Here is a 16,257-nt window from a genome sequence, read left to right as displayed (position 1 = left end):
CTGGTTTTCTTTTGTTGCCTTGTGAGAATTAGGGATTGGGGAACTGGCACAAATATGATCTCTGACTACTGCTATTGCTGTGAATAATGAAGTCTAGTGTCTTTGACCCAGGATTCCAACGCCTTCTGCCAGTATTCATTAAACTGTGGTAAGCTAACTCGATAACTTTCAAGTAGGGTAAAATCTCAGACCCTTCATAGTTCAGGTCTTGACAACAGGTCACTTACCTTAATCTCCAAACTTTCTTCTTTCGGGTTGAACGTGTGTATACACACAGCGAGGCGGGGGAGGGGGAGGGCGAAGGGGGTAGGTGGGAGGGAGGAAGGGAGGGAGAGAAAGACAGAGAGAGAGAGAGAGAGAGAGAGAGAGAGAAAGTGCCTCTATGTATCAAGTTGTAGTCAGCAGTTTAAGAAAGACATAAGGGTCCCTGGTTGGAACTAAATCTCATACCACCTTTATTTCTTGCTCATTTTCCGTTTTATCAGTATTAGCAAAGCTTAGGAAGATATGTTCCAGTGTTATCTGACTGACGGAATAGTCTTCTAGGTTGAATAGCACTTTAGCTTCCTCCAAAATACTAAACATCTTTAATAGAAAGAAAAATGGTAGTGTTACCACTGCAATATCCTCATATGGACCATTTCCCCACCCAATCATTCCCCAATTTCCTGCCAGGTTTATGCTTAGGGACAAAAGATACAGAAGGGGAAAGTTAGAAAGTAGAAGGAAAAGATGGTTGAAAGAGAGAAGAGGAGGCAGTTCTTCATTCCCATTCTCTTGGTAGGTATGGAATAATAGAATTTAGGGTCAGAAGTCTCAATCAAACTACAGGGGCCTTTAAAAAGTAACAAAGTTTCTCCTCCTCTGCCAGTGTCAGGCTTCCATTCCACATGCTTGAATCTCAATGCTTCCTATCAGTCCTCTATTAACACATAATGTTAGAAGGGTATGATTTCTACAATCACCTTTCCCCAGCAAATTTCCTTGCCGGGAATGTGGTAGCCAACAATTCCTTGATGCTTCTGCTTTAACATTTTACCTACGAAAGAAAAGATTTGACAGGTGAGTAGCAGAGCAGAGCCCCATATAATTCCCAAATAATTCCCATTCTAATTATCCACACCAATGGAATATAGAATATATGCAGGTAATACAAAAGATGACATAATCCCAAAGCCCATTCTTTTTAATATATGTGACTTTGTTAAGTATTTCAATAGATTTACTTCTACATGAAATATGATCTTACTGCCCGTAGGTTGTAAAAATTGCAGAGGGTAGGATAATCACTTTTTTTTTCCTTCTTCTCCCCAAAGCCCCCCCAGTACGTAATTGTATATTCTAATTGTGAGTGCCTCTGGTTGTGCTGTGTGGGACGCCACCTCAGCATGGCCTGATGAGCAGTGCCGTGTCTGCGCCCAGGTTCTGAACCAGCGAAATCATGGGCCACCAAAGCAGAGCCCACAGACTTAACCACTAGGCCAAGGGGCTGGCCCCTGATAATCACTTTTAAGCATGGAAAAATTGATAGCTCACATGCTCATGATGCTAAACCTTACTTACATGAATCCTAATGTTCAATAAGTCTCTGTTTCTAAATATTGTCCTGAAACTATGTTCATAAAATTTGGGTGTGGATTCTTTTTTCAGTTGTGTGTGTGCAGAGTAGGATCTCTATACTATTCTCATGACTAGGCAACCTTCACCCTAAAGGATAGAGAAAACTCATGAAAATAAAACACAAATGTGAAGGCATTCACTGGAGAAAAGAGATATTACACCTTTTGAAAATATAGTAGTAATATTGTAGGCATTCCTAATTGATAGGATGCATTTATATTTATTATCACATAGTTGAAGATTATTGCAAATGGAATTAATTTGGATTAAAATATTTAAAATAAATAAGCTATACGTCAATAACAGTGATTTTCTTTTGTAATGAGTCCCTACATAGCCTCCATGAGTAAGTAAAATTTTGAAAAAACATTTTAAATTGTGAAATATGTCAAATGCATAAGAAGTGTATGGAACATAGATGTACAGTTTAGTGAATTATAATAAAGTTAACAAACATGTAACTGACATCCACACTCTAGAAATCACCTATGTGCCGCTACCAAGACTCACTTCCTACCCCTTAACAGACAACTACTGTCCTGATTTTTATGGTAAACATTTCTTTGCTATTCTTTATAGTTTTATTACCTAAGTATGGAACCATAAATTACAATAGTTTGGTTTTGCCTTCTTTGTACTGCATATGAATGCAAACATACAGTATGTATTATTTTTATTTGGTTTCTTTCACTCATTATATTTTTAAGATTCATCCATGTTGTTGTGTACAGCTTCATTTATTTTTATTACTATAAAATTTCTAGTGTATGACTACACCTCTACTCTTGATGGACATATGGTGTGGTATCCAGCCTCTTAGATGGCCCTTAATGATCCCTTCCTCCTAGTAATCACAAAATTCTCTAGTCCCCTACCACAATGAACAAGGCTGACCTGAGCAACCAGTAGGTTATTGCAGAAATAACAGAGTATGACTTATGAGGCTAGTTCATAAAAGACATTGGAGTTTCTATCCTTCTCTCTCTAGGATCATTTGAAGTGAAGGAAGCCAGCCATTACCTTGTGAGGACGCTCAAGCAGTCCGATGGAAAGGCCCACGTGGTGAAGAACTGTCGATAGCCATGTGAGTGAGTCATCTTGGAAGTATATCTTCCAGCCCCAGTGAGCCTTCAGATGACTAAAGCCCTGGCCAACAGCTTTGCTACATCCTCATGAGATACCCTGAGCCAGAACAACCCAGCTAAGCCACTCCTAAATTTGGAACCCACAGAAATTGTGGTAAGTGTTTCTTGTTGTTTTAGGCCACTAAGGTTTTTTGTAATTTGTTATGCAGCAAGAGATAACTAAAACAGCTTCCAGTTTGGGGCTATTACATACAGTTTTGTTTTGAACATTCTCTACCTTCCTCCTGATGCTTATATGAAATCATTTTCCTAAGAGTGGAATTGTTGGGGCAGAGGTTTGAGTATCATTAACATTAGTAGATATTGCCAAAACTTTAGAAGTATTTTATATTCCAACCAGACATGAATGAGAGTCCCTTTTGTCCACATCTGTACCAACTCTTGGTATGGTCAATTTAAAAATTTTAGTCATTTTGATGGGTAATGGTATCTCATTACAAGTTTTAATTTGTATTTCCCAGATGACTAATGATGTTGAGCACCTTTTTATATGTTTACTGCTTGTTTTGGTTACTTTTTGAATGCAAAACATTGTTCTCTCCAAAACTTCCCAATATCTAGGCTCCATTGCTGTTAGGAATATCAAAATTACCCTTTCTCACCCCTTGCCTATGTCCAGCACAACTGCAGATTGTGCATGAGTCTTGTTGCTGTCAGTGGTTTTGGCACACCTATTTGTATTCTAGGGTGGTTGGAGGACACTGTGTCACCTATTTTTTTTATAGATGTTTTCCATGAGTTATCACTTTTGCCATTCTATGTGTTCTGTTTTAGTGAGAGATTTGGGGAGATTCAAAACTAGGCTGTCATATCATAGTCATTTGGTTTTAATTTCAGTGATTACAATTTTCATCTCTGAAGTTTTTATTTGCTTTTTAAAAATTTTGCCTTGTTCATTTTTCAAGAAAATTCTTTTTTTTTTTTTTTTTTTTGCAGGGGACGATTCATCCTAAGCTAACATCTGTTGCCAATCTCCCTCCTTTTTTCTTCCTTTCCCCCCAGTGAAGTCCCACTACTTAGTTGTGTATAGTTGTAAGTTCTTCTGGTTCTTCTGTGTGAGCCACTGTCACAGCATGGCTACTGACAGATGAGTGGTAGGTTCCATGCCTGGGAACGAAACCCAGGCCACCAAAGTGGTGAGAACACTGAACTTTAACAGCTAGGCCATCAGGACTGGCTCTCAGGAAAATTCTTTACTAAACTATCACATACATACAGAAAGTAAACAACTCATAATTATGCTGCTCAATGAATTTTCATGAAGTGAATCACACTGCTTGATTATACAAATACAATCATACAGTTAGTAAGCTTTTGTGTTTGTCTTTTTCTCTCCTTCAATATTGTGTGTGGGTTGTATGCTATGTAGTTGTATTTTGTGCATTCTCATTGATGAATAGTATTCCATTGTATATGTATGATATTCCACTTCAATAGACTGAATCATATTCCATTCCATTATGAATGTGTCATAATTTATTTATCCATTCCACCATTGATGAGATTCCAACTCCCATAAGTTTTAGCCATTATGAATACTGCTTTAATAAACAGTCTTGTACATGTTTTTTAGTGGACATATGTACTTATTCCTACTATGTGTCTCAGGAGTAGAAAAAAAGAGTACACTTCAAAATTCATTTTCTGAATCCAGCATAACTTTGATCCTAAAATTAGGCACCACAAATTACAAGAAGAGAAAATTACAGACCAATATATCTTTTGAGCATAGATAAAAATACACTTATAATATACTAGCAAATTGAATGTAGCAATATATAAAATATGGCATCCATTACAACCAAATAAGATTTATTCCAGAAATACAAGGTTGGCTTACGTTAAAAAATCAACCAATGTAATTCACCACATTAACAGAAAAAAGGCCAAAGATTATGAAATCATTTGTATAGATGTATAAAAATCATGAGATAAAATTTGACACCCAATAATAATTAAGATTCATAGTAAACTTGAAAAAAAGGAACTTTCTCAATCTACCTTATTCATTTTTGATAGTCTCTAATTTCTTGGTCTTTTTCTCATTGTGCTTAAATTTGCATGATATTTATTTACCATTTAAACCATTTTAATTGGACATTCAGTAGGATTAATATTAACGTTCACAATACTGTGTACTCATCGTCATGATCTATACTCGAAACATTTTCAGCATCCCCAGCATAGTCTCTCTGCCCATCAAACAAAAATCCCCTCCCCACTTCCCTTAGCCCCTGGTAACCTCTATTCTTTCTGTCTCTATGAATTTGCCTCTTCTAGGTACTTCATGCAAGTGGAATCATACAATATTTGTCCTTCTGTGTCTAGCTTATTTCAATAAGCATTATATTTTCAAAGTACATCCATGTTGTAGCATATATCAAAATGTAATTCCTTTATATGGCTGAACAGTATTCCATTGTCTGTTTGTATCACATTTTGTTTATCTATTCATCTTTGATGGACACTTGAGTACTTTCCACCTTTTGGCTGTTGCGAATAATGCTATGAACATTATTAGTGTGCATAATTGGTGTACAAATATCTGTTTGAGTCCCTGCTTTGAGTTATTTTGGGTATATACTAGAAGTGGAATTGTTAGATCATATGGTAATTCTATCTTTAACTTTTTCAGGAACACCCAAACTGTTTCCCACAGTGGTCACACCATTTTACATTCCCACCAGTAATGCGCAAGAATTCCAATTTCTTCACATCACCACCAACATTTGTTAATTTCCATCTTTGGTTATAGCCATCCTAGTAGGTGTAAAGTGGTATCTTATTGTGGTTTTGATTTACATTTCCATAATGACTAGTGATGTTGAGCATCCTTTCATGTGCTTATTGGCCATTTTTATATCTTCTTTGAAGTAATGTCTACTCAAGTCCTTTGCTTCTTTTTGAATTGGGTTGTTTGTTTATTTGTTGAGTTGTAGGAGATCTTTATATATTCAGTTTTTCTAGGTTATCCAATTTGTGGGCATATAGTTTTTCATAGTGTTCTCTTTTAATCCTTTGTATTTCTGCAGTATCCATTGTAATTTCTCCTCTTTCATTTCTAATTTTATTTATTTGAGGCTTCTCTCTTTTTTTCTTGGTGAGTGTGGTACCAGAGTTTGTCAGTTTTGTTTATCGTCTCAAAGAACCAGCTCTTAATTTCATTAACCCTTTCTACTGTTTTTTGAAGTCCCTATTTCATTTATTTCAGCTCAATTTTGATTATTTCCCTCCTTCTGCTGATTTTGTGCTTTGTTTGTTCTTCTTTTTCTAGTTTTGTTAGGTGCAGTTTAAGATTACTTATTTGAAATTTGTTTTTGTTTGCTGAGGTGGGCCTACATTGCTATGAATTTTCCTCTTATGGCTGCTTTTGCTGCATCCCCTAAGAGTTGGTATGTTGTTGTGAGGGGATGGACTATAATCAGTTTTTGGGTGGTGAACATGATGAATCTACACATAATTCAAAATATATTACAATGTACATCCAAAAGTTATTTAATGTTATAATCCAATGTTACTGCAATTAAAAAAAATAAGAAAGGAAAAAAAGAGTTGGTATGTTGTATTTTCATTTTTTATCTGTCTTCAGATATTTTTAAATTTCTCCTTTGATTTATTCCTTGATCCAATGGTTCTCCAATAGCATTTTGTTTAGTCTCCACATATTTCTGACTTTCCCAGTTTTTTTCTTGTAGTTAATTACTAGTTTCATAGCACTGTGATTGGAAAAGATGCTTGAGATGATTTCACTCTTCTTAAATTTATTTAGGCTTGCCTTGTTTCCCAACATATGGTGTATCTTTGAGAATGATCTATATGCACTTGAGAAGAATATGTATTCTGTTGTTTTTGGATGTAATGCTCTCTCTATATCTATTAAATCCATGTGATCAAGTGTTTCATTTAAATCTACTCTTTCCTTGTTGACTTTTTGTCTGAATGATCTGTCCATTGATGTAAGTGTGGTGTTGAGGTCCCCTACTATTATTGTGCTGCTGTTAATTTCTCTCTTTAGTTCTATTTATAGTTGCTTTCTGTACTTTGCTGCTCCTGTGTTTGGTGCATATATATTAATAACTGTTAATTCCTCTTGGTGGAATGTCCCTTTTATCATTATATACTGCCCCTCATTTTCTTTTTCAACTTGAAGTCTGCTTTGTCTGATGTAAGTATAGCAACACCTGCTTCCTTTTGTTTGCCATTAGCTTGGAGCATTACCTTCCATCCCTTCACTCTGAGCCTATGTTTGCATTTAAAGCTGAGATGTGTTTCCTGGAGGCAGCATATTTTTGGGTCTTGTTTTTTTAATCCATCCAACTTCACTGTGTCTTTGGATTGGAGAATTCAATCCATTTATATTCAGAATGATTATTGATATATGAATACTGCCATTTTATCTCTTGTTTTCCAGTTGTTCTATGTGTCTGTTGTTTCCCTTCCTTTGTATTTCTGACTGCCTTTTCATTTTGGTGGTTTTCTGAGGAGGTTTTCTCTCCTTTTATTAATTGTGGCTCTGCTCTGATTTTTTGTTTAGTAGTTACCTTGAGGTGTATATCAAAGATCTCATAGATGAGATATCCATTTTCTCATAGCCTCTTATCTCCATTAGCCTAAGCAGGTTACATCCCTTTCTTCTTCCCCCTCTGAGTTATTGTTAAAAATTATTTTGTTTTGTGTTGTGAATTTGTGGCTAAGTTGAAGTGTTTATAGTTACTTTTGATGCTTTCATACCCTTTTAAGTTATAATTTGAATATTTCCTTCCCTGTTCTGATAGAGAGCTGGAGTTTTCTGATTTTTTGTGTCTGTCTCCTTGCTCACAGTTTTGTAGTCCTTTGCCTTTTTGTTTCTGGTGTGACTGCATCTTTAATCATTTCTTGTAGGCGACGTCTAGTGGCAGTGAACTCTCTCAGCTTTTGTTTATCTGGGAAAGTTTTTTATTTCTCCATCATATCTGAAGAAAAGTTTTGCTGGATAGAGTATTCTTAGCTGAAAGTTTTTGTCTTTCAGTATTTTGAATATATCATCCCATTCTCTCCTAGCCTGTAAGGTTTTTGCTGAGAAATCTGCTGAAAGCCTGATAAGGGTTCCTTTTAAGGTTATTTTCTTCTGCCTTTCTGCCCTTAATATTTTTTCTTTGTTGTTGACTTTTGCCAGCTTTACTATTATATGCTTTGGAGAAGATCTTTGAGCATTGATGTAATTAGGCATTCTATTAGCTTCATGTATTTGCAAATCCTGTTCTTTCCCCAGGTTTGGGAAGTTCTCAGCTATTATTTCTTTGAACAAGCTCTCTGCTCCTTTCTCTGTTCTCCCTCTGAATACCTATAATCTTTATGATGCTTTTCCTAATTGAGTTGGATATTTCTTGTAGAATTTCTTCATTTAAAAAAATCTTAGTTCTCTCTCCTCCTCTACCTGTAGCATTTATATATTTCTATTCTCATAACTCACTAATTCTTTGCTCCATACTATAAGCCCCATTTTTTTAAGGATTCTAGATTTTTTTATTTCACTAATTGTGTTCTTGATATCCAGAATTTCTGCCTCTTTTTAAAAAAATAGTTTAAATCTCTTTGGTGAATTATTCCTTCTTCTCATTAATTGTATTCCTGAGCTCATTGAACTGTCTTTTTGAGCTTTCTGGTGACTCATTGAGTTTCTTTATGACAGCTATTTTGAATTCTCTGCCATTTTGATTGTAAATTTCTGTACCTTCAGGGCTGATTTCTGGAGAATAGTCATTTTCCTTCTGGTCTGAATTGTTGCTGTAGTTTCTCATGGTGTTTGATGAACTAATCTTTTGTTGGCATATTTTGGTTGTATTAGATTGCAGAGTCCACTTGCTACCGCTAGGGGGAAGCAGGAGCTGAGTTTCTGATTGCACCTGGTCTGCTTGAAGTTTTGGGGGTACTACAGGTGCTTGTGCTGGCCTGGAGGGCTTTTGTGTGTGTGTGTGTGTAGACTGTGCTTGGTGGGTGGGACTTCTTAGTGGGGTCCAAGCCAGGGCTGCTCCTTGGGGCCTCAGGGGCTTGGTGGGCTCTCCCAATGCCAGGAAAGCGATCACAAGTGGGTGAAGGAATACTGCTGCCTCTTCCTTCAGTCTCCCCAAGGCGTGTTCCCACTTTCAGGGTGTGGCAATTCTGTGGGAGCTTGTGCAGGCCAGGAATGCTCTCACCCTGTTGCATAGAATGTGCCACCACTTCAGCTTGCTGTCCCACTGGCTGCTGTGCTTAGTGAGTGGGGCTTCCTTGAGGGGACCAAGCCAGGGCCACTCCTTGGGACCGTAGGGGCATGGTGGGCTCCTCCACTGCCAGGAAAGCAATCATGAGTGGGCCAAGGGCCGCCACTGCCTCTTCCTATGGTCACCCTGGGGCACATTCACTTTGTGGCACATTGATACTATGAGTGCTTGCACCAGGCTGGAAAGTGTTCATGCATGTGCACAGGGCTGCCAGGGAAGGGCAGGGAGTGCTCACCTATTGCCACCTCTTCATGGAGTGCCAGTCAATCCACCCTCAGATGTATAGCTTTGTGGGTCTCTCAGGCATCCTTTTGTGCTGTGTGGGCTTCCTCCACTGGTCAATGAATGTCAATTTAGTTGTAGTTCAAAGGGGAAGAGACAAAAGGAACAGCTCACTCCACCATGTTGCTGATGTAATTCCCTAGATCTCTAATTTCTTCCAGCAATGTTTTATAGTTTTCATTGCACAAGTCTTTTACTTTCTTGGTTATATTTATTCCTAAGTATTTAATTCTTTCAATGCTGCTGTAAATGGAATTGCTTTCTTAATTTCTTCTATGGATTGTTCATTGATGATGTATAGAATACAAGTGATGTTTGTGTGTTGATCTTGTACCCTGAAACTTTGCTAAATTTGCTTTTCAGCTCTAGTAGTTTTCTTGTCAATTATTTTGGATTTTCTAAGTATAGGACCAGGCCAACTGTGAATAGAGATAGTTTTACCTTTTCCTTTCCAATTTGGATGCCTTTTATTTCTTTTTCTTGTCTAACAGATCTGGATAGAATTTCCAGTATAATGTTGAATAGCAGCTGTGAAAATGGGAATCCTAGTCTTGTTTCTGATCTTGGGGGAAAGCTTTCATTATTTTGCCATTGATTGTTATGAGTTTTTCATAAATGCCCTTTATTATATATATATAACATATATATATGTAATATTATATATATTCTAGTTTCTGAGAGTTTTTATCAGAAAAGGTTGTTGGATTTGTCACATGAATTTTCTGTATCAATTGAGATGATCATTTGTTTTGTCCCTTCATTCTATTAATGTGATGGATTACATTGGTTGATTTTCTTATGTTGAACTACCCTTGCTCCAAGAGACAAATTCCCCCAGGTCCTAGTGACTAATCCTTTTAATATGCTGTAGATTCAATTTGCTAATATGTTGGTGTCGATTTTTGCATCTATATTCATTGGGAATGTTGGTTTGTAAAACTTCCTTGTTTTTGCTTATCTTAGGATATCTTCATTTTTCCTGTTTTGAAGGGTAGTTTTGCTGGATATAGAATTCTTGGCTGACAGTTTTTTCCTTTCAGCACTTTGAATATATCAACTCACTTTTTTTCTGATTTCCATGGATGAAAACTCTGCTGACAATGTTATGAGGATCCCTTGTGTATATGATGAGTCACTTCTCTCCTGTTACTTTCAAGATTCTCTTTTTGACTTTAGTTGATAGTTAGATTATAATGTGTTTTGGTATAGGTCTCTCTGATTTATCCTACTTAGAGACGTTGAGCTTCTTGGGTTTGTAGATTCAAATCTTGCAACACATTTGGGAAGTTTTCAGCTATTATTTCTTAATATTCTTTTTGCCCCTTTGCTCTCTCTTCTCCTCTATGACTCCCACAATGCATATATTGATCTTCTTGGTGCTGTTACACAGGCTCCTTAGGCTCTGTTCACTTTTCTTCAATTTTTTTTCTTTGTGTTTCTCAGAGTTGATAATTTCAACTGTGCTATCTTCAAGTTTGCATATTTTTATGCCTACTCAAATATGCCTTTGAATCTCTTTAGTGCATTTTTCATTTCAGTTATTGTACTTTTCAGCTCAGAATTTCTTTTGGCTTCTTTTTATGTTTTCTATCTTTTTATGATTTTACAATTTCACTCATACATTGTTTTCCTGAATTTGTCCATGTCTTCACTTAGTTCTTTGAGCATTTTTAAGACCCTTGTTTGAGCCTTTGTCTAGCAAGTCCTCCATCTGTTCTTCTTCAGGGGTGGTTTCTTTTTCTTTTTGTAAATTCCAACATCTTACCGTATCTGCTACAGAGGGTTTTTTTTTAGGTTGGCACCTGAGCTAACATCTGTTGCCAAGCTTCTTTTGTTTTCTTCTTCTGTTCTCCCCAAAGCCCCCCAGTACATAGTTGTATATTCTAGTTGTAGATCTCTCTTTTTGTGCTATGTGGGATGCTGCCTCAGCATGGCTTGATGAGCAGTGCCACGTCCACGCCCATGATCTGAACTGGTGAAACTCTGGGCCACTGAAGCAGAGTGCATGAACTTAACTACTTGGCCATGGAGCTGGCTCCAGGGATGGTTTCTTTTGATTATTTTTTCCCTTTGAGTGGGCCAAACCATTCCTGTTACTTTGGGATTTTGTTTTTGTGGAAAAGTGGACATTTGAATTTTAAAATGTGGTAACTCTGGAAATCAGATTCTCCCCCTCCTCCAGGTTTACTGTTTAAAAAATCTTTTAAAAATTGTTCTATGTTGTCTGTGTGCTAGGGATCAGCTTGAGGTATAAGCTTAAGGTCTTCTCAGATCCTTTTTGTGCATGCATTTTCCCCTAGCATGTGAAATGACTTTCTAAATTTCCTTGTATATGCTGTTAGTTTTGAATATCGTAATCCTTAAATGTCTCACATCCAAAAGGGGGAAAAGGGAAAAATGAAGAAAAAAGGAAAAATGTGCTTTCCCTCTAAATTCCCTGAAATCCACTTCAGCTGATGGTGGTTGCAACAATGGTGGCCTGCCTTTGTGTCTGCATGTCCTTGATCCAAAGGATTAATCTGCGCTCAGGGCACAGATTCCTGATATTTGGAGGGCAAGGTCCTTATTGCCCACCATTACTTTCACAAGCTCCTTTGGGAACACTGATTTGCTACCTCCCATGGGGCTGGGCATTGAAGGATGAGTAGCCACTACTTCATTAATGTATGAAATTGACTGAAATTAACTACAGTTTGTAGGCCACATCTTCCCCTGGAACCTGGAAGTATTCAAATAGACATCAGAATTTCAAAATAATTACATCAGACAGTTTCTGCCAGTACAATTGTTGTCTAGGTGGATAGACATATTCCTGGAGCCTCCTGCCCTGCCATCTTCCTTGATGTCACTTCTTACCCATTTTTGATTCCCTCTTTTATTTTATACAAAGTTATTTTAATGATTTCAAGATTCTCTCCTTTTCTTTGGCTTTCAGCATTTTTACTATGTTTCTGTGTATGGATCTCTTTGTAGTTATCCTACTTGGAGATTTTGAACTTCTCAGATGCAGAGGTTAATGTTTTTCATCAAATTTAAGAAGTTTTCCAGCACTACTTTTTCAAATATATTTTTCGCTCTTTTCTCTCCTTTCCTTTTGGTGCTCCCATTTTGCATATATTGATGTGTTTAATGGTGTCCCATAGGTTTCTGAGGCTCTATTCATTTTTCTTCATTATTTATTAGTTTTGTTCTTTGGATCACATGATCTCTATTGATCTATCTTCAATTTTGCTACTTATTCTGCCAGTTCAAATCTACTGTTAAGCCCCTCTGGCAAACTTTTCATTTCAGTTATTGTACCTCTTCATGACAGAATTTGCTTTTGGTTCTTTAAAAAAATGATTTCTATCTCTTTATTGATATCTTTTACTTGTTGAGATTTTTCAGTATACCTTCCTTTACTTCTTTAAGCACTGTTTAATTTATTCTATTGAATATATTTATTATAGCAGCGTGGTCTTTGTTAAGACTGACATTTGGTCATTTTCAAAAATAGTTTCCATTGTTTGATTTTTCCACACTGTGTATGGGTTAAATTTTCCTGTTTTTGGCATGTCTCATAATTTTTGTTGAAAACTGGACATTTTAGTTAATATAGTGTACAAACTCTGGTACTAGTACTCCAAGGCTTGTGATTGTTGTTTGCTTGTTTATTTATTTATTGATTGGCTGTATCTTTTTAGTGAAATCTATTTTCCCCCTTCCTCTTGTGGTGTGAAAAACCTCTGATGTTGCTCCCCAGAGGGTACTACCTTGGACATGTGCACAGTCACCCTGGGATGACAGTTTCTTTAGCAGGGCTCTCTTTGACTCTCAGTTTCCTTGACTACATCCAAATGGTAAACTCCACTACTTGCTAACTGAATGTTCTAATTGTTTTCATCAGTGCCTTAGGGCATAAATTGCTCCAAAGATATTTTCAATTACAGTTAGGTTCTTTTCAAGGATAGTTTTTTTTTTCCTTTTTCTCCCCAGGGCCCCCCAGCACATAGTTGTATATTCTTCAGTGTGGGTCCTTCTAGTTGTGGCATGTGGGATGCTGCCTTAGCATGGTTTGATGAGCAGTGCCATGTCTGCGCCCAGGATTCGAACCAATGAAACACTGGGCCGCCTGCAGCAGAGCGCGTGAACTTAACCACTTGGCCACCGGGCCAGCCCCCAAGGATAGTTTTTTTCCAAGAAATTTTATTGAGATCACAATCATTTATAACATTGTGTAATTTCAGGTGTACATGATTATTTATCCACTTCTGAATACACTTCATCATGCTCACCTCTAATAGTCTAATTTTTATCCATCACCATACATACATGCCCGTTTGTCCCTTTTGCCCACCCCACAATCCCCTTCCCCTCTGGTAACCACTAATCTGTTCTCTTTATCCATGTATTTGTTATCTTCCACATATGAGTGAAATGATGCAGTATTTGTCTTTCTCTGTCTGGCTCATTTTGCTTAACATCATACCCTCAAGGGCCATCATGTTGTTGCAAATGGCAAGATTTCTTTCTTTTTTATATTCCATTGTGTAGATAGATATCACATTTTCTTTACGATTTATCCATCAAAGGATATTTATGTTGTTCCATATCTTGGTTCTTGTGAATAATGCTGTAATGAATGTGGGAGTGCAGATATCTCTTTGAGATAGTGATTTAATTTCTTCAGATATATACTCAGAAATAAGATTGCTGGATCATATGGTAGTTCTATTCTTAATACTTTGAAGATCTTCACACTGTTTTCCATAGTGGCTATACTCATTTATATTCCCATAAACAATGCACAAGACTTCCCCTTTACATCTTTATCTCTTGTCTTTTTGATAACAGCCATTCTAACAAATGTGAGGTGATATCTCATTGTGGCTTTGATTTGCATTTCCCTGACTATTAGTGATGTTGAACATCTTTTCATACACCTGTTGGACATTTGTATGTCTTCTTTGAAAAAAAGTCTATTCAGATCCTTTGCCCTTTTTTAATCAGGCTTTTTTGGGAGAGCTAGTGAGGTGCCTGCATTTCTTATATATTTTGGATATTAACACCTTATCAGATATATAGTTTGCAAATATTTTCTCCCCTCCCATGGGTTCCCTTTCTATTTTGTTGATTGTTTCCTTTGCTGTGCAGAAGCTTCTTAGTTTGATGTAGTTTCATTTGTTTATTTTTGTTTTTGTTGCATGTGCTTTTGGTGTCATATCCAAAAAATTGTTGCCAAGCCTGACATCAAGGCGGTTTTCCCCTAAGTTTTCTTCAACTGTGGTTTTGGGTCTTATACTAAAGTCTTTAAACATTCTTGAGTTAATTTTTGTGAGTAGTGTAAGAAGTCCAATTTCATTCTTTTGCATGTGAATATCCAGTTTTCCTAACACCATTCATTGAAGAGACTCTTTCTCCATTGTGTATTCTTGGCTCCTTTATAAATATTAGTCGACTGTATATTCATGAGTTTATTCTGGGCTCTTGATTTATATTCAGTTGGTCTGTGTGTTGGTTATTATGCCAGTGCCATACTTTTTTGTTGTTGTTTTTTGTTTTTACTGAGGAAGCCCTAAGCTAACATTCGCTGCCAATCTTCCTCTTTTTGCTATTTTTGTGTGTGAGCCATCACTAAAGCATGGCCACTGACAGATGAGTGGTGTAGGTCCACATCCAGGAACTGAACCCAGGCTGCTGAAGCAGAACATGCTGAATTAACCACTAGGCCACTGGGGCTGGCCCCAGCCAGTGCCAGACTTTTTGATTGCTATAACTTTGTAATATAGTTTGAGATGAAGATGGTAATGCTTCCAGAATTGTTATTTTTTATGAAGATTGCTTTGGCTTTTTGGGTTATTTTGTAGGTCCATACAAATTTTGAGATTGTTCTTTCTATTTGAAAAGTACTGTTGGAATTTTTATAGGGTTTAAATTGAATATATAGATTGCTTTGGGTAGTATGAACATTTTAACAATATTAATTCTTCCATCTATGAACATGAGATAGCTTTCCATATATATTTATCTTCTTTAATTTCTTTGATCCCTGTCTTATAGTTTTCTCTGTACAGTTCTTTCAGATCCTTGGTTAATTTAATCCTAACTATTTAATTGTTTTTGATGCTACTGTAAATGGAATAGTTTTCTTTATTTCTCACTCTTTTTTTCTTTTGGTGAGGAAGATTGGCTCTGAGCTAACATCTGTTGCCAATCTTCCTTTTTTTCCTCCCTGAAGCCCCAGTACATAGTTGTATATATTAGGTGTAAGACATTCAAGTTCTTCTATGTGGGATGTCACCACAGCATGGCTTGGTGAGCGGTGTGTAGGGCCATGCCCAGGATCCAAACTGGTGAACCCCAGGCTGCTGAAGTGGAGTGCATGAATTTAGCCACTTGGCCACAGGGCCAACCCTTCTTTATTTCTTTTTCAGACAGTTTGTTGTTAGTGCATGCAAATGCAACTGATTTTTGTATGTTGATTTTGTATCCTGCAACTGTACTGAATTTATTAGCTCTAACAGTTTTTTGGTGGAGTCTTTAGGGTTTTCTATATATAAGATCATATCATCTGCAGACAAAGACAATTTTACTTCTTCCTTTCTGGTGTGGATGCCTTTTATTTCTTTTTCTTACTTAATTTCTCTGGCTAGAACTTTTGGTACTATATTGAATAGGAGTATTTTGGATGGGGCAAGAAAGAAGTGGGTCTCTTTGGCAGGGTCCCACAAAATTTGAGAAGCCAGGCGTTCATTCACATGTTCTTGCCTTCCCTCATGGGCCAAGAAGGCCTCTCTTGGCATTGAGATGTGCCACCTTGTGGTTGGGGTGACACTGGTAAAGTGAAACTGTTCCTCTTAACACTCACAAATGTGACCAAGTTTGGATTCTTTTGCCCACTGGTGTCCTGGAACTTCTCTGCTGGACTCTCCAACTTCCACAAAGGCACTCTCACATGTGGGTGACTGTCAAAATTGGTGTTCTTTGTG

General features: G+C 37.0%; 1 protein-coding gene across 23 annotated transcripts in view; it reads right to left on the bottom strand.

Annotated features, from left to right (window-relative positions):
* Positions 1-431: 431 nt before the first annotated feature.
* LOC103567621 (phospholipid-transporting ATPase ABCA3-like) overlaps positions 432-16,257 on the bottom strand; it is a 223,642-nt gene continuing 207,816 nt past the window's right edge. For all 23 annotated transcript variants that reach the window (XM_070568409.1, XM_070568408.1, XM_070568411.1 and 20 more), the window contains 2 exons: positions 966-1,039; positions 432-585 (listed from right to left, as the gene is read on the bottom strand). In XM_070568409.1, coding sequence (XP_070424510.1) covers positions 445-585; positions 966-1,039 — 215 coding nt within the window. In that variant the 3' untranslated portion in view covers positions 432-444. The remainder of the gene's footprint in view (positions 586-965; positions 1,040-16,257) is intronic.

Source organism: Equus przewalskii, chromosome 12, assembly GCF_037783145.1.
Source record: "Equus przewalskii isolate Varuska chromosome 12, EquPr2, whole genome shotgun sequence".
In the NCBI taxonomy this organism is placed as follows: domain Eukaryota; kingdom Metazoa; phylum Chordata; class Mammalia; order Perissodactyla; family Equidae; genus Equus; species Equus przewalskii.
The sequence above is the reverse complement of the archived record's forward strand: the minus strand, read 5'-3'. Positions and strand labels throughout refer to the sequence as shown.